Consider the following 19,288-nt stretch of genomic DNA (forward strand, 5'->3'; position numbering starts at 1 on the left):
ATAAACAAAATGAAAAAAAATATGTGTATAATTTATATGTGCACGATTTAAGATTAGTTATGAAAGTAGTATAAAAAATGAGTGATTAATTACTTTTAAAAGTGCACTTTTTTAAAATAAAAACTATCGATATTTAGAAGAAAAGTAAGCCAATGTAGCACAATTTGTGTAATAATTGATAATAACATCGAATTTAGGAGTACTATTTTACAATATAATGACTATTTTTTATATATATTTTGTGTACCTAAATTTAAGTGTTAGTAGTTGTATTATATTATTTATTTATTGGAACGAGGACTGCGCATTATGAATTTAGTATGCAAGAAGGAAAAGAGAAATGAGTAAAGTGAGACAGTTTAAAGTTTAAAGTGGTGGACACTAGATGAGTTCCACTTCCGCCATGTGAGAGTGTAATATTACGTTTACGGAGTGCAATTATAAAAGGCTAGGCTAGGCTAGGCTAGGCTAGGCTGGCTGGCTTCAAACACTCCTCCTCCAAATGGAATTCTTCAATCTTATCTTCTGCCCTAATTCTCCCCCTTACGTATGTTTTCCTCTCTCTTTGTTTCATATTATTATTTTGTTTTTTTTTATATTCCCTCTACTATTTGATCATCTTCATTCTCATATCTAGGTTTGGAGTGCAAATGGTGTCTCAAAGTGTCTTGATGATCTATATCCTTTTCCTTCATAATATGGTTGGATACATGTATCACCGATTTTTTTTTTTTTTTTATTAGAAATTTCCTTAATGATATCTACGGTTTTTGGTTTTGGAGTTAATGTAGTATCTGTGATTTTAGTTGCTGCCCTCGGAATTACAAAAAGGAAGGCCAGAGCAAATTTAAGGGTAAGTATTCAACCTTAAGATGCTTGCTGCTTTATTTCAACTTTCACTCACCACTTAAATTTGGTGCTAAGTAAGTAAGTTGTTGGGGCTTGTTACCATATTTTCTCCTACTTCTTAGTGACTCTGCCTTTTACCATTCTTTATGTTGATAAATCATATATGCCTTTTCCTCCAATGCACAGATCAATCCGGGAGAGACAATCCTCTTTCATGTTCTTCCTGTCATTGGGGCACTAGTGGCATGCATTGACATTGCTTTTCTTTTAAGGCCTACATTCAACAGTTATCCCGTTTTCTATCATGAGTGGCTCCTTAGATTATCTCAGCTATTAGTTTGGGTATGCCTATATCAATGCTTCTTTTATTCTTGCAATTTCACCGAAACCTTCTTTTCTGAATTCTGCTTTCTCTTCTCCCCCAAAATAGGTTACTATTCTACTTGTCTCCAAGTATAACTGCTGCTTCATTGTCTTTTCTGACTGGCTTTTGTGTGTTTGGTGGTTCATCAAGGCATTGTGTTGGATCCCTCATCTGCAAGCAATCTTTTCTTCTTCACAGGCAAGTTTGTTATGATATATTTGCTGCCAATAACCACATTCCACTTTAGTGGCAAGGAAGGGTTACGGGTTGCAGAGTAGCCTAATAGTAAACTCCTTATTTCCTTTTGCTTGGAAATTTCATGGTATTATATATTAATATGAAGTTCCATTTTCTTGTTCATACATGTTTCTTAAAGATATTAGTTCATACATGGTAGTTTTTATGAAGTACAAAAGAAGTGATTTCACTTTATAGTTATATGGTTAATGGTTAATGTCTTTAAGACGTAGAATTGGTACATGAGTTTAATAAGTCCCTTTACAAGGCAGAAAATAATGGCACTTGTTATAACGTAATAAATGATATACAACAACATGCCTGCATATGTATACATATGCCATACTCCATTTTTAAACTCTAGAAGAGTCTTACATTTTTTTTGGCAGGCTGTAATATGTCTAAAAGAGAGCTTACGATTGTTGCTGGATGTCATGTTTGGAATCTTAATTATATATATCAGAATGAAGCGTGCATCTTTAAAGAGCAGGTAGGATCAAGTGGATGACAAGGTTAATAAACCATTGATTGTAACTTGAAAAATTGTTGTATGCTTTTATTTTGTAACATCCTCGTCATACATAAGAACATGTGAAGTCACTTTATTAAAAATTAGTGCAAGTCCAACTAGTAAATGTACCAAAAATCATAATCTTTTGTGGGCTTTGTAGATTTCCCAAGTTCGTTTCATTTGGGCTAGTACACTTCATACTTATTCAACAGTTAGATTCAAATTTATTCTCCAAATTTGGTAATCTCGGATTGTTTGCTCGATATAAGGCATTAACCATTGTGTGCAATTAAGGGTCGACTTGCAAGTACTCGAAAATTTAGGGGCCATTTTTGCAAGTTCTGGAAAATAACGGGCTGTTTTGTAACTTTTTGGAAGGGCAGGGACTGTTTTGTGATTTTTTTGGAAAGCAGGAGGTACCTTACTGTAAATTTGAAGAAATATTAGATTTAGAAATATCTAATATAGATATATATGACCAATATTAGGTTTGTCGTTGGAAGAGTGGCTGTTTGGTTATGCAGGAAAAGAAGAAAAAGTTAGTAAAAGGATGAAATTATGTGAATTAATCGCAAAAAACCTGCATGCCGTCAGGTGACCTAACCTGGGAAGAATCACCATCTGTAGGATAACCATTGACAATCTAAGTTTCACTATTAATCAAAGTCTCCTAATAACGATAGTATTATATATCCTTATATATGAGTAAATTCTAAATTTAACCATCTAGTAAAATCTTCTTATTAAGGAAACAAATTCGTTTCTAATATATGTTTATTGACTATGCCACAAATTGTTACATTTTTAGTATATAAACTAGCAAGATATTGTTTTATCAACCGTGTTTATATAATCTATAATTATTTCTACCATCTGCATTTTTTGCAAACGCAGTGTGTTTAATGGCACTTTGCAATCCTTGTGTTTCTTTAGTGAGTGTGCCTTTCACAACACTATGTTAAACATATAAATTATGGTCTTGGTTTGGTCCTTGGGTAAACCCGAATTAATTTTTTGGTTAGAATGATCTGTCCATCGGAGGTCGGCCATAGCTAGTATGTTCCACTCCCACTTGAGCATTCGATGCACCGGATAACCAAATATACCTAGCACGCCCCACTGAGACTTGGAAGTAGACTGGGCCGTGCCCAGTTACTCACAGGCCTTCATTTCCCGTGAGTAAAGACCCTTTGTTTCCTTTTCTTTTATTTCAGAAAATCATGATTTTTTCTGAAGATGTTAACAAATATGAAAATATTTTTTTGAAAGACAGCAAAAAGAATCCAAAAGGCAAATGAGAGAGTAAATAGTAGGATAAATATCTGTTATGCATGCATTCAAAATGAATTGTGAAACAACAAAAAAGACAGTACAATACAATGACATGGCAAAAAGGAGGGAGAGAGAGGGAGGGAGGTAGAGAGAGAGGGAGGGGGATAGACGTAGATAGAGATAGAGAATTATAGAGAGAGAGAGGGGGGGGGGGGAGGGAGAGAGGGAGAGGGAGAGGGAGTTGGTTTGCAGAGTACTAGGTAAATCCCATACAACTCAATCCTATAAACATTGTACTGGGTATAGGGCAAACTCATTTTATCTTTAGTAAAGTTTCTAGACCATTTATAATAAGGGTATTCTATAGATCTTTCTTTTTGTTTCTGTTCTATGGGGGATAAAAAATTGCATTGGCACAATCTTAGTCTAATATCCTAACTTGTTAGGTCTGTTAGTTTATATACAAGATGCGTAAAAAAGTGAGAAGCTTCATAATTTACCAATATTTTGTACAAATTTTCTTGAACTAATCTTAGCACTTAGAAGATGTATGGTTTACTCTACCCGGACATTGGTTAATGCTTATTATGTTACACCACACAATATTTGTTCAAATTTGCAGAGTCTTGGTACTATCCTTATATGCAGTAATTATGAGTTCTTTTAGAGAAGTGTTACTGATTATAAATTATGAATGCTCCCGTTATTATATATAATTTTTTAACATATTTTTTATATCCTTAGTTTTTGTTTTTTTAGCTTTTTGGGTTTAAAGGGAATGGAGGTGTTACAATATTAGTTTTTTCCAAAATTGGTACAAGTTGGTATAGATTAAGGGTTCTTGTTTATTAGTTACCTGCATTTTTACTTGATATCTATTGTTATTGATTAGACTTGTACTTTTATCATCTTGTTGACTGCTAATCATATGCTGATGTTTTCCTATATATGTAGTTTAGCTGAGGATTTACTTCTTTCCCATGAAATGGACATTGAAAAAGGTCATCAACTGGATCATGTACGTACTTTTACTGCTATTCTGTGGACATGTATATTATGCTTGGACGATATTTCTCTGAGCTTGTAGTTTACGATTTTTAGTCTTTTCAGCTTTTTCTTTTTCTTTTAGTCAACAAGGTAAAATTAATTTTTGTGCTTGTTAACTCTCTTGTCAAAGGAAAAGGCTCACAGCATCTGGAAAGTAATCTCATTTAAAGCTATATCCTCTGTGCTGGAACATGGGGCGGGACAGCAACTTGACTTTGAAGACCTGCTTGAGCTACCTGTTGACATGGATCCATTGTCATGTCATCTAATTCTGTTAAGCTCTTGGGAAAGGCAGAGAAAAACTGGTCACCCTTCACTATTTAGAGCAATCTGTTCTGCATATGGATGGTCATATATTCAGCTTGGTTTTTTAAAGGTATCTTATTGAGAAGCTTATTTTTTATGACAATGCAAAACATGTATATTGGAAAGTAACGTTAATGTAAAAAAAAAGTACTTGATATGTTCCTTCAAGGTTGAAGATGTGTCATTATCTGATTAGGTGAAATGCCTCAAGAACCACGTTTGTGTCGAAAAAATTAGAAGAAAAAGCGCTTATGAGATGCCGAGTTAACCTATTAATTGTTAACAAAATTTCTTTAACAAAGAGGATTAGAAGAGGCTGGGTTGAGTAATTCTAAGACTTGGACCAGAGGTTGGAGGGTGCCATAGTTGAAATGGCATGTTGTAAATCTGTTTTACATGTCAAAAATGTTAGATATTGATTAAATCTTCCAGTACCTGCAGCTTCGGTTTCTAGAATGTTCTAGGCTTCTATAGGTACCATCGACGCCCTGATGAGTGATACTTTGGGGGATGCATTTTAAACAAGTACATATTCTTTTAGATAACTTAGATGATGGATATTTTATTAGTCATTGATAAACAGTCTAGGTTTACTAGCTCATTTTTTAGGAAAGTGATGAGAGTTGAGATTTCTCTTTAAGAGTTTGTTTTAAATTAAATGTAAGCCATTTTTGTGGTAGTTATATGCTTTGGATTTGACCTCGTAATGTGACTCGTATTTTCTAAAGTATTTGGTTGAGGCTAAAATAACTTAACCTTTTTCAGATACTTAATGATTGTCTCGGTTTTGCTGGGCCACTGCTTCTCAATAAGCTTATACGGTTTCTTCAAGAAGGTTTGTCAATACAATAATGTTGCCTCCTGTTTTCCTTTTACTGAAATCTGGTACTTGGTAACCGTTTTTGTTCTTGTTTGTTTTCTTGACAGAAGCAGGTGGCGAGAATTTTGAGGGCTATATATTCGCAATATCTTTAGGCCTCACATCTATATTGAAGTAATTACCATATCATATTTTGTTGATACCATATTACTGTTTGAGAGCATAATTGTTTCTACTGCATGAGTGTTTCATATGATAGGATCATCAATTGTTTCAGTTTTTTGGTTAGAAACTTCAATTTTTTTTCTCTAAGAGCAAGTCCAGTGCATAGCTATATTTAGTCTTATAGCTATAGTATAGGACCAAAATCATAAAACTCAACTCCAATACATAGCTAGACATGGATGGATAAATGCATAAATGGATACTTAGTCCTATATTTAGGACCAAAGATGACTATATCCATCTTGCCACATAATCAAAAAACTAATAATGGAAAGCACAGAGGTCCACTTTAAATTGAAGTGAATGAGTTGAATAAAATATTAGTTGAATATAGAATTTCTTATTTGTAAAACAGAACTAGCATTGGAGTGCAAAAGCTATTTTAGCACCAAAAAACACTTTCTGGTGCCAAATTATAGCAATGGCTATAGCCATTTTACATCTAGCATTGGACTTGCTCTACTGTTGAGAAATTTTTAGGAAAGAAGTCATTCTAACTTGATAGTTATACATGCCATCATATTTTTTATCCTGATAAATGGTCACAGTGACAAATATTACAGTTCCTTGTAGCAGTTATTTAATTATTTATATCTAAATATGAGAACAGAAACTTGTCGTGTAAACTTGAATTTCATTAACCTTGATCTTTATGAGCATTATTCTAGACATTGATTATTCCCTTATCCTAATTCCACTGCTGACATTCTAGGTAGTCTAAAAACTGTGGACATTTACCTTAAATGCCAAGAAAATTTCCTTTCCTGCAAAATGGCACAATCTAATGCATGATATATTATGAGCAGCCTATTCTTAACAAACATATGTCATCACCTTGCTAGTTTACTGACTTCTGGTATGAGCAAATTTAGAAGAATCACACCCCTGTAGAAATTGCTCAGTATTTTCATAGAGATATTCTTAATTGTTAATGCACTAAACTTTTACCTCAAAAATATGAAATAAAATAAAATTTGCAACCTATTCATAACCCGCATATTACAAATTCCATTCAAATTGGGAATTGACTATATTACATGTACATCATTATTATCCTGCTTTTTCGCTAATTCACGTTTACGTATTTTTAAACGTACATAATTACTAAATTCACAAGAAGAAATTATTATATCTGAAGCATTACTCCTCACCTGCTTTACAAAACTAGATTTATGAGATGAGATCTTAAGATTAATTTTAACTAAAAGGTCATGCAACTTTGAAATCAATATGGTGCCACTACCTGATTCTATAAAACAAACATAAAGGAAGATGAATGTATATGAAATCATAGAACACGTAATTTAATTAGATTAGAGAAGTTTAAAGTAATTATGTTCCAGAGAAAATTTACACCAATGGTATCTTTATAATTACAAAAGTATCTTTCACTTGGAAAAATAGTAGTGTTTGTGTAGGAAATTCATTGAACCAAAACCTCCGAGTGTGCCTTTTTATGTATAGATTACGGTATCTAAATTACAAATATATCTGCACTTGGAAATTCATGATAGTTGTGTTTGTATAAGAAATTCAATGAACCAAAAATCTAAGTGTGTTTTTGTATATGAAGTGGCAACTTTTATTTTCCTTAAATTTGAGTTAAAAGCCACGCCTAACTACTTTTAGTTTAATGGTGCAGATCTTTCCTTGATACACAGTATACTTTCCATCTTTCTAAACTAAAACTGAAGCTACGCTCGAGTATTATGGCTACTATTTTTCGCAAGGTCTGATTCAGTGCTTAGATTAACGATAGTCTTCAGTATTTAGTATCTTTTCTGTTAGTAACATGACATGAACACAGGTAATTGACCAACTATTCAGATGATTGTCTTAAATATGCTTGTTACTATCTTTTATGGCCTTCTATTGTCTTATCAGGCGTGCTTAATTGCGCTCTTGGCGCATCTTGTCTTATTTTGAAATTGGTAAAAACGCGCTGGTGAAGCGCTAGCTCTTACGCACTAAGAAGGGCATAAAAAGTCTAAAAAGGGCACATATTAATTGAAAGATTAAAATACACTTAAAAATGAATGGAGAAAGAAAAGAAAACCCAATCTTATTCAACTCTAATAGATGAAGAGGAAAAGCTAGAATATGAGGGGCTGAAGAGCAAGCTAAATTCTTCAGCTCTGTATCTTTTTCATTCGATTCTGAACAATCTCTTTCGATTTTCTTATTTCCTTTTACAATCTATAGTGGTCTAATGGACAGATTATGTAATTAATATTAAAACCTCCAATTAGAGCTTGTGCTAGTACCTGGTATATGGTGTTGTTACATTGTTCACTTGATTCATGTTGGTGGAAATCTTTATTATTAAATTTTATATGCAGAAGAATGAATTTACTTCATGAACTATGCACATAATTGATGTTATGACGCAACCTACTTCCACTTAAGGCTTAAGGTCAACTTGATATTCAAGTCATTTCTAGCAAGATAGTCTAACATAGGTAGATTAGATATCGACATTAGTTTAGAAAAGGGGAGCTGAGATATACAGTGGATACGATTCATTGGATAAAGAAGTGTAGCTCATAATGATATGATATAGTCATAAATTTCATCACTTTCTTATGCTCTGGTGGAAGAATAAAATAATTGCTCGAATTTCAGCCTTAACCTGTCTCTTAAATTTTTTGAGTGATCTTTGCTTTCATGTTCCTCTCATTTTTGTGTTTCGTATATTTCGTGTCTATATTAAATAGAATATGCCACTCTTTGATCTACCCACTGCACTGTTTTGTTGGGGTGAAAATTATCTTTAAATTGTTCAGTCTGCATTTAATATGCCACATAAAGAAATAAAGAAAAGGTTAATTAATAGACGGAGCTTCATGTCTGAATTTGATTCTGACTTAAGGTTTCTTCTCTTTTTTTCATGTATTTCATTTCTAGTGCCTGTGTGTTAGCTTAGCGGAAAGGTCAAAATTTTCGGAAGGTGAAATTCAGACCTTCATGTCTGTGGATGCTGATAGAACTGTCAACTTGTGCAACAGCTTTCATGATATGTGGAGGTCGTATTCTTTCTTGATATCTTTTTCAACAAGTTCAATTTTCACATATATACTCAACTAAATAATCCATAGTGTGTGCTTCTAATATTTGAAGTGTATGAGCTTCAATATTGTTATTTTCACGAGGGACTATATTCTTCTCTCTGGATGATTAAATTTGAATCCATTGGAGGACATATGGGTCTATCCCATATTGGCGATCGTCTGAAAAACATGTAATATATTTTCCACCTAAAGTTATTGTACCTCATTATTGTGGAAAGACCTTGTTTCTCGAAAATTGAACTAGGCTAAACTGAAGCACAAGTATATATAAGTAACGTTAGTCAAATTAATTATTGATACAGATCATAAAATATTTAAATTGGTTGTTAGTTTATTTTATATTATTATTTAGATACAAGTATGTTTTGTAATTAAAATCTATGTTATCTAGTTAGTCTAGGAAATAGATGTATGATAACAACAATAATATGTACTAGTTTAGACCTCGTGCACGGATTTTCTTAAATAATATATTTTTTAAATTTAATATTAATCAAAAATTTTAAGACATGATTTTTTTTGGTTTAAAATTTTTAAATTATGTGAATTGTAGTAATTATATATTATATATATACAAGTATATGTTCGTGATGTTTTTAAAAATGAAAGTATTTTATTTAGAAAATATATATAAAAAGCGGTTTTAGCTGAAAAGGGAATTGGTTAGTTATAGTATTGTTATTTTATTTTATTAAACAGAATTGCCCATGGGGTTTTGTTAGAAAAATGGAGAAGGTAACATGTAGTTGAAAAAGGTAATTGGTTAGTTATTGATTACTATAATATTACTAGCTTAAATCCCGTGCGATTCACGGGTTCCGTTAATTTTTAAATTATTTTTAAATTTTATTTATATTAAAGTTTATTTATTCATTAATATATTAATTTTAATATATTGATATAAATATATAATGATTATAAATTTATAATAAAAAAATAAAAGAATTAGGAAGAAGCTGATCATAATTTAGTAGGTTAAGTTTTGATCGTAGTTTAGCGGGATAAGGATACTATATCTAGGAGTTAAGCATGTGTATAACAATATTTATTTTTATTTTTAATAACCAAAATAAGGGGATAATTGTTGAACCAAATATACCACATTCCGGTTATTATATTATAGTATTGATAGTATAGATTAACAAAATTTATTTAATAGAATTTCCCATATGTTTGGAGAAAAAGGTGTTTTAGTTGAAAAAATAGAAAAAGGAACGTGTTTTAGTTGAAAAAGGTAATTCATTAGTTATTAGTAATTATAATAGTGATAAATAAAATGATCGAAAACCAAATCTTTCAATGTTTCGGCTTTAATATAATAATATAATAGTAGAGATTAGTTTATAATAAAAGAACATGTTTGCTTCTATGTATTATTTACTAATTCTCCATGTTTACTTTATTCACCAATGGATTTATTTGTAACCCCTTTGATTCTCCGCGAGGATAGGCTTTATTATTCGTTAAACCCTTTTCCTGAACATGTCCTACACATCAAGTGGTATGACAAGCCACCGCTAGCCAGTTCTTGTCCACCTAAAAATCAGAATAATGGTTAGATATATCTACATTGGATACAAAATATACCAAGTATGATATTTCATAAAGGAACTATATATCCTGATTTTCTTGCGAAAAATAATGATAAAACCCCCTAAACAATTTATTTTAGATATGTTGTGCTAAGACACATAGTCAAGACGTCAAGCCTTATGATCTAGATTCTAAATGATATAAGGCAATACCAAAATATAAAACACAATATTTGTATTTTAAACATATGAATTTATATTCTTAAGGAAACAAATAATTGCAAAAAATAAAGATACACGTACATTGAGTTGATCGGGAGGAAATTCGAAAAAATGGCATTCGTCATGTTTTCATAGAGAGACTTGAGTAAACCATACATTTTGGAGTCTTCAATATGGCTATTGGGTATAAGTAAACCATACCTTCCGGAGTCTTTTAATATGGCTACGAAGTATCATACAAATAATTATTTAATATCACATTTTTCATATGACCACGATATATCATTACCAGAGTGATTGTAATTATCAATGAACATGAGTGCTAGATTGGATATATGCACTAAATTTGTGATCCGTTGTTTTAAAGGTATTACCGGAACTCCAACTTTAGAGTTGAATTCATAGTCGATTAATGTTATAAAGAATATTGAAACTGAGTCATAAATGGTAATGATGAGCTTGTTTCTAAGAACGATATTCAAGATAAATTGGACTTAATAGATCATATTGATCCTATTATTAGAAAATAAATTTATGAAGCCCAATTTGATGATATATCTGATGATATATTTCAATGGATTCCAAAATTCATGTCCAACTCATATGGAGTCCGGTTCGAAGATTGTCAATTCGTTTATATTAAAATGTCTGGGAGTGGGTTTTTTTAAACGGAAGAAGAATGATGCAGAGCATAAATTATATTTTTTGAATGAGGAATTAATTAAATTATTTGTTAATTATTTTATATTGTTCATTAGCTGTCATTTTATGGAAAAAATTTAATGGTTAGTTTATTTAACTTTTGGTTAATAGTATGATATACGTGAAACTTTAAATACAATGGTATAACTCGTAAATCATAAACTGTAAAGGCATCATTTGAAAAAGTCAAAAGTTGTATCTGATAATTATATTATCTAGTCAGGAATATTCTAAAAAGTAATAATATGATACTGGCCAAGTGAAAAGCATTAGTTAATAGGAAAAAATAGTTTTCTTTTGTCTATGATTTTAGTTATTCTCCAAGTTTAATTGTTCACCATGTTTTAAGATTTCTATATAAACAATTATAATCTTTCTACTAAATAGAGATGAATTTTGGGAATTAATTTTTATTGGATATATCTGAAGATTTATCGGTGAAACCATTGATTGTTTTACGAAGATAGGTTTCAATCCTCTCTAAACTCTATTTCCTCGCCCGTCCTAAATTGGTTATCCTTTACCATTTTCTTCTCTATGTACGGGTCAATAGTTAGTCCATCATTGTCATTCAAACATAACAAATTACTTCAGACTAGCTTTATTTATTTTTTGTGTCTATGCTCGTTTACACATGCAAACTGTGTGCAATCATTTCGACAATATATTATGATTGAATTACAAAAGCATGTCACATGTATTAGTTTAGGATGAAATTATATTTAACTCTCTATGCTTTCCTTTTTGTTCAGGCACAAATCTTAACATGTCAATATGCTTGATTTATATTTAATATGTTTTTATTATTTCAATGCAAATGTATCAGCTTGCCTTTACAAATTGGAGTTGCACTTTATTTGCTTTATACACAAGTGAAGTTTGCATTTGTTGCTGGGACTGCAATTACAATTTTGCTTATACCAGGTATTCATACTACTATTCATGCGTTGAATCATTTTAAATATGTGTGTGCATGCACATTTTTGGTTATGCTACTAATTTAGATGGTGATAATGTGCTTAACTAATTAAATTATCGAAGTCATTACTATCTTATCTATCTTGATTGCTTATTTAATTACAAAGTGTCATTAAAATTGTATTTTAAGGTTTGCTTTAATATTCAACTCATAAAGAGAATGTTTTTCTCAAGTTTGTTACCTATCTATCCAACTTTCCTACAATGCGATGGTGCTGCCTCATTTGGTCATTCATAAATAAATAATAGGGGATTAGAAAGATAAAAGCATGTGCAAATGTTATTTAAGTATTTGTAAGAAGTGGAACCCTGGATCCATGTAACCTCAAATCTCATGTAAAGGTAATCTAGGTGTGTATTTTACATGGGGTTAGTCAAATGTTGAAAGGTTTTGTTTTAAGCATATGTGTTACAAGTACTTAAAAATGTTTTTATCCTTTTTTATATTTTTCCCAGTGAATAAATGGATTGCTACAGCAGTTGCAGATGCTACTAAAAGTATGATGAAACAAAAGGATGAAAGGTATGCAATCTTTCAAGTAACTATCCCAAATTATTTGTTCCTAAGTAGACCCAACTCAAATGAACCTTCTAAGTAACCAACTCATCTAAAAACCTCTAACACCTTGGATGGATCATATACTGTTGGACACTCCCCTTTAAATGTAAGATAGAAAACTTAACCAAAAAGACAAGCAAAAAATTAAATTAAACTCTGGGGGTGGGATGACTCGAAGCCGAGACCCCTCCCTAAGTTGAATTATGATACCATGTTAAGTAACCAACTAATATAAAATCTTCGACTGTTACAGGATGACCATAAATGGATCATATATTATTCTACAGAACTACAACATTTTAAACCCATCTTCATTAACCGGAATTAATTGGGAATCTGGCTGGAATTTTTTGTAAAAAGAATACTTAATCTCGAACTTTGGAGAGAGATAAGCACAATAAGGTAAATGATAAGAATGATGGAGCAGATTATCTTTGATAGATGCATTAAATCCAACTTAAATGGAAAATTTGATATTAAATGGTTGTTCACTAACATGTAAAAATTGACGAATACGTTGTAAACTTCAAGTATGCTAATAGCTGTGAAATTAAATTAAATGGATAAATTTATATTAAATGGTATATTCTTGAATTTGTTTTTTTAAATTATTGTTTTTCTGTTGGCCACTTTATTAGAAATCTTGACCAACACTTACCTATTAAATGGATATAAATGCCGCATGCAACCCAGTAATTGACCATCCCACTCAACTTTGCAACAAAGCGATGCTTTGAATTGTCGTTAAAAATATGGTGTTTCATAATGCTCCATGTCAACTGATTAAAGAAATTTTTGTGAGTGATATGGTTCTTGTAAGTGCCATTATATATACTTCTCCCTTTCTGCGCAAATCTAATTTCTTAGATGGTGATGCAATTAGGTATTTGATGAGTTCGACTGGTAGACATTTTGGAAACCTTTGGGTTAAGCAAACTAGTTTTCTCTCAAATAGATATTGATAGTATTAAAGAAGTTGCTATGCTTGTTGATCAAGGTTGACACCCTATGCTGGTCATGACCGTGAATCAAATGGATAAATTTTTAAATTTATGGCATGTTCAAAGTAGTGAATGCATTTAATTAGCAGCGACGACATTTTGTGTTTCATTGCCTAGTAAATGAAGGTTAAGTTTTCAGTGGTTGAGTGTCACCAAGGTGGAGTTTTCTCATTTCAAGTCGTTAAATCTTGTTTTTTTTTTGTTATAAAAGTTTCTTGACATTTATTCTAGAGAAATATTTGCAATAGCTAGTAATGAACGATTGTTACTGACCAGTTGTTAAAAAATCTTAAGGTGTTAGTAGAAAGTACTAAATGGATCATAAACAATTACTATTCACTTCCTTCGTGTGAGTGGACATATAGACAGCGTTACACATACATATAAATAGCTGCAAAATCCGTTGAAGTTTCTGGATTTGCCACTTGTCAAGGTTTTTGTTTGTTTCCATTATAGATCCTTTGGTGAACATGTTCAAGTGAGATGATGGCAGTTTTTTGTAGATCTAGTTTTGGAAGGGTTTTGTTGAGTAATACTTTTTAGTAGAGTGAAAGGCAGTTTAGTCCAAATTTTTTGTTAATATGATGTACTGGCCTCAATACCACTCCACTTCATGCTGCTAATATAAGTGCCCATTCAAATTACTGCAAATCCATAGTATCAATAATTCAGGAAACACTTCATAGTGGTTGCCATTAGGCATTACTACAGATGTTATCACACTTCTACATCTTAGTACTAATCTTCAGACGACTGATGTCTTAACAAAAATTTTGACGCGACATAACACTAATCTATAAGCAGAAAATTGTTGCCATAAGATTTACCCACATCAGTTTGAAGAGAGATGTCAATATTATTAAGTTATTATCCTAGAGATTTTCGGTATTAGGGTATATTAGTTGTAAAGGTCGACTTCTGTAATAGCTGTAAATCGGTGATATAGATGTTTACCTGGGGCTGAGCAGTGTAGGGTGGTTTTGAAGTTGGTATTGCATCTTGGGCTCATATAGAGGCTGGTGTTTGGTAATATTGTGGGGGTGATTTAGATGTTGGTATTGCATATCAGGCTGATATGGAGGCTGGTATTTAGTGATATTGTAGGGTGGTTTTAGAGTTGGTATGAGGGGTACCGTCGGTTGATTTAGAGGCTGATATTGAGGAATTTGTTAGATGATATGGAGCTGTAATTCACTATGTTGTCCCTACAAAACACGAATTTTTTAAGTAAACATACTCAAAATTTAAAACATTGCCTTATTTTTTTCATGAATATCCATGTAACCTTTGTGATTACAGTTTGACACTTTTAATAGATTTGGGAATTTATGCACATTGTCAACTAACTAAAATCTGATGCAAGACAAAAATTAAGACAATTAAAATCTGATGCAAGACAAAAATTGAAACAACTAAAAGGATGGAAATTTACAGACTAAATTGGATCAACTGCAAAAGTCCCCAAGTCCAAATGTAATCTAAATGCAGAAGACCCACTGCCCCTAGAACTTTTGAACCACAGGAGGGAGGAATATTTTTAGATTTCACCGTTAACACAAAAACAAATCCTCAATATTAAAAATCAAAGTCTTTCAGTTCAATAATAAAGTATCACATCTACTTGTAAAGGAGTAAAACCCTCTAAAACTTAACTGCCAAGTAAATCTTAATGAAAGGATAAAATCTTTTTCTTAGTTTCTGCCATTACCTAAAATATTTCATGACCATACTCTAAAATATTCCTAATGAACTATTTATATAATATTATTGAACTTTATAATACTGTACAATTAAATCTATTCCTAAATAATAACATTATTTTTATACATTAAAATTAGAATTCCTTGCTCCGCATCAAACTCCAATGTTCTTTTGCAACTTGGGAGAAAGTATGCACAATAAATATATGATTTTTGACAGGATAAGAAGGACAGGAGAATTTTTGACATATATTCGCACTTTAAAGATGTATGGCTGGGAACTTCTGTTTTCTAGTTGGTTGATGAAAGCGAGATCCTTTGAAGTGACTTATTTGTCAGTAAGACAGCAAGTTTCTTTAGCCGTGCTTTAGTTTAGTTGAGAGAACAATTCATTTCTAATTACTGATTACTGATTTTTTTTCCTTCTAGACAAGGAAGTATTTGGATGCATGGTGTGTGTTCTTCTGGGCCACAACACCAACACTTTTCTCTTTTTGCACATTTGGACTTTATGCATTGATGGGAAATCAACTTGATGCTGCAACTGTATGGCGAATATGAAATATTTTTTTTTACAGTAGTCTCTTTTGAATCTTCTGAACTACTATTCTTAGTTTGATAAGGAAACAATTTCGTATTTATAGGTCTTTACTTGTCTTGCACTTTTCAATAATTTAATCTCACCGCTGAACTCATTCCCATGGGTCATCAATGGACTGATTGATGTGAGTTTTCTTTCTTCCATGTTTGTTCAGGTTTAGCACGTTCTTGCTAATTTTTGTGCTCTACTCAAACTTTGTATTTACAATTATATTTCAGGCCATCATATCCACCAGTCGTCTAAGCAGGTTTCTTTGCTGTCCAGAGATTGAAACTGAGACATTCAGTAATAATCATTCATCATGTACAGATGAGTATTCATGTGTAACCAGTGAAGATGTTGCTGTTGTTATTAATGAAGCATCTTGTATGTGGTCAAGCAATGAGCAGGAGCAGCTGGTGATGGATCGCATATCTCTCTCTCTTTCAAAGGGTCACTTCGTTGCTGTTGTTGGGGAGGTATCTAAATTTTCTTATTCTGTTTCTATGCAACACAAGTAGAAACTAATTCTACACAGATATACAAACAAATTAATCTAGTTTTAGTATACTTGTTTAGTAGCAGGAAGATATATACCTATTTTATTAGCTGAGACAAATTTTTAATGATTTAGCAGTGGATGTAGATAATATATCAGTGTAAATACCGATACTCTTTGAGTTATGAAAGAAAAAAAAACAGATTTCCACCTCCTTAATATTTACGAGGAAGATGTAAGACTCTGGTGAATATGTTAAAACGTATTATTTTGAACAAAACCCTGTTGCACCCCCTTAGAAGTTATTGCATTGAGTTTGTTTTAAAGAGTATCATGAAACTGAAAAAATAGTGGGAACTGGTAAACACACAAGATAAAAGCTCTAAATTGCAGTATTGTTTTACTACGGGATGGCAATTTTTGTGTCACTGACTTCATTACTTGAATATATGCACGCAGGTAGGTTCAGGCAAATCATCCTTACTAAATTGTATTTTGCGAGAAATGAAAGTCGTTAGTGGATTTGTTTATTCAAGTGGATCTATAGCATATGTACCACAGGTTGTTACAAAATGAACATTGACATATTGCTTCTGAATTCTTTGTGTAGTATTTGACTGCTAACATTCTGTGTTCTGATTTGGTAGGTTCCATGGATTCTCTCTGGATGTATTCGTGATAATGTCATTCTTGGGGATGAATATGATCCAAGAAGGTGAAATTCCACAATTAATGCAGTAACGTTATTATTTATTCGTGTTAAACTTTTAATATGAGCTGGTGATATGTATACCAAGTGGGTTCTAGTTCCTATCTAGTTACGCCCGATAGTTTCAAATATTAATAAAAGGTCCAGAGAAACACAAAGTTAGAGTGAATGTTACAAAATGACACTATTCAAAACCTAGCCCTTGTGTGACAGTCAGGAACTGTTTGTTTGTGAGTTTTATGCATGTTTTTGGTGTTTTTCTAAGTTTATAAGGTATAAGAAATGCAATAACAGTGGATAAAAGAGAAAGATTGAGCAGAGAAAGAGATAGACTCTGAGATATTGGCAAAACTAGAGTAAGAACAGAGATGGAGAGAGATATTAGAGATAGTTTCTAGAGAGGTATTGTCGAGAGAGAAGAGAGGTTTGGTGGAATCACTGCCATTTTCATATTTTCATCATGCCTAATCTGAAAGTACAAACATAACTTCTATATGTAGGCTACTGAAACTAGACTTCCACTACTAACTGATTCTGCAAAGACTCAAATACCCCTAACAGTATCTCTAATTCTTCTATTAATACTCTTTCTATGCGAAATTATGGATTTTTCTGACAGTCACACACATTTAACGCAGATATATTAAGCGTTACCTGTCATTTTTAGTATATTTCAGTTGTCTCCCCTAATGGATTACCTTGTGAGTTTTATCTCTTTCCTCTGTCCTTTTGGTCCAGATCTATTTGACTAAGTTGGTAATCTGTATCTTTCTTTTCAATGACTGGTCAAACATATAGCACACTAAAATAGAAATTGTGAATTGATTTTTTGCAAATTCAAATTACCATATGGTAGATTGAAAAGAAAAGGTCTGTGTATTGAAGTGGAATTATCGAGGCTGCACTCATAAGTAAGGGAGTTGATACGTAAATAAAATGTGAGAGAAAAATAGGGTTGTGTGTATGTGTGAGAGAGAGAGAGAGTTGAATAATTTGAAAAGGTAGTTCTGTTCACACAAATATTTATGGCTTTTCAACTTACAACATCAAAGAACATGCGTTTAAAATGTTAATACTGTTGTAAAATACTAACTATATTATAACAATAGCTGGATTAAATGAAAGGGTTGAAGAGCTGATAAAAGAAGAATGCAAGCAGATGAGAGGAATGTTGCTGCTCGGAGGTGTGTTTTTATTCATCACAAACGAAGCTATTTATAGCCAAAACAAGAGACAAGGAAATTAAATGCAATGTGAAGATTTCTAAGTCTAAGCCTAGCCTTACTATTTAATCTTTGACAATAACAATCAATTTACAACACTCCCCTTTAATTGTTATTTTGGAATGAATCATAGACTGCCTCGTTAAAACCTTGTCAAATAAAAACCCAATGGGATAAAAACTTTGGCGAAGGAAAAAGAGTACAATCTCCCCTTGGAAGAACTAATCATTCTCCAAAATTTTGTTGTAACAAATCCTTGAATCGACGCATTCCAATGTTATGTCGTAACTTCCCAAATGTTGAATTTGGTAATAATTTCGTGAATAAATCAGCAAGGTTGTCACATGATCGAATTTGTTGTATATCAATTTCACCATTCTTTTGAAGTTCATGAGTATAGAAGAATTTTGGTGAAATGTGCTTCGTCCTGTCTCCTTTGATATATTCTTCCTTGAGTTGATCAATGCATGCGGTGTTATCCTCAAACATAATGGTAGGACTTCTAGAGATGTCTGATAATCCACATGATTCCTGAATATTCTTGATGATAGATCGCAACCAAACACATTCTCTACTGGCTTCATGAATTGCAATGAGTTCTGAGTGATTTTTTGAGGTTGCCACTGTAGTTTGCTTCGTAGATTTCCAGGAAATGGCTGTACCGCAATATGTAAACACATATCCAGTTTATGATTTACCAAAATGAGGATCTGACAAATATCCAGCGTCTGCATATCCAATTAACTGAGATGTCGAGTTTTTCGGGAAGAATAATCCAAAGTCTGTTGTTCCACGAAGATAACGGAATATATGTTTGATCCCATTCCAATGTCTGTCCATCGGAGCAGAGCTAAATCTAGCCAATAAATTCACAGCAAATGCAA

The 19,288-nt window shown here is 32.2% G+C and overlaps 1 protein-coding gene across 9 annotated transcripts in view; it reads left to right on the plus strand.

Moving 5' to 3' along the window:
- Positions 1-384: 384 nt before the first annotated feature.
- LOC141692978 (ABC transporter C family member 13) overlaps positions 385-19,288 on the plus strand; it is a 47,763-nt gene continuing 28,859 nt past the window's right edge. For 2 of the 9 annotated variants that reach the window (XM_074497955.1, XM_074497956.1), the window contains exons 1-20: positions 387-547; positions 638-678; positions 766-853; positions 1,036-1,191; positions 1,280-1,411; positions 1,840-1,940; positions 4,188-4,251; positions 4,411-4,656; positions 5,352-5,421; positions 5,514-5,580; positions 7,274-7,361; positions 8,536-8,654; positions 11,982-12,079; positions 12,590-12,656; positions 15,614-15,731; positions 15,823-15,939; positions 16,038-16,118; positions 16,213-16,452; positions 16,932-17,033; positions 17,120-17,187. In XM_074497955.1, the coding sequence (XP_074354056.1) occupies positions 503-547; positions 638-678; positions 766-853; positions 1,036-1,191; positions 1,280-1,411; positions 1,840-1,940; positions 4,188-4,251; positions 4,411-4,656; positions 5,352-5,421; positions 5,514-5,580; positions 7,274-7,361; positions 8,536-8,654; positions 11,982-12,079; positions 12,590-12,656; positions 15,614-15,731; positions 15,823-15,939; positions 16,038-16,118; positions 16,213-16,452; positions 16,932-17,033; positions 17,120-17,187 (2,108 nt within the window). In that variant the 5' untranslated portion in view covers positions 387-502. Of the gene's footprint in view, positions 548-637; positions 679-765; positions 854-1,035; positions 1,192-1,279; positions 1,412-1,839; positions 1,941-4,187; positions 4,252-4,410; positions 4,657-5,351; positions 5,422-5,513; positions 5,581-7,273; positions 7,362-8,535; positions 8,655-11,981; positions 12,080-12,589; positions 12,657-15,613; positions 15,732-15,822; positions 15,940-16,037; positions 16,119-16,212; positions 16,453-16,931; positions 17,034-17,119; positions 17,188-19,288 lie in introns of all 9 variants that reach the window. The other 7 variants (XM_074497957.1, XM_074497954.1, XM_074497950.1 and 4 more) reach the window with 7 other exon arrangements.

Source organism: Apium graveolens, chromosome 10 (assembly GCF_009905375.1).
Source record: "Apium graveolens cultivar Ventura chromosome 10, ASM990537v1, whole genome shotgun sequence".
In the NCBI taxonomy this organism is placed as follows: domain Eukaryota; kingdom Viridiplantae; phylum Streptophyta; class Magnoliopsida; order Apiales; family Apiaceae; genus Apium; species Apium graveolens.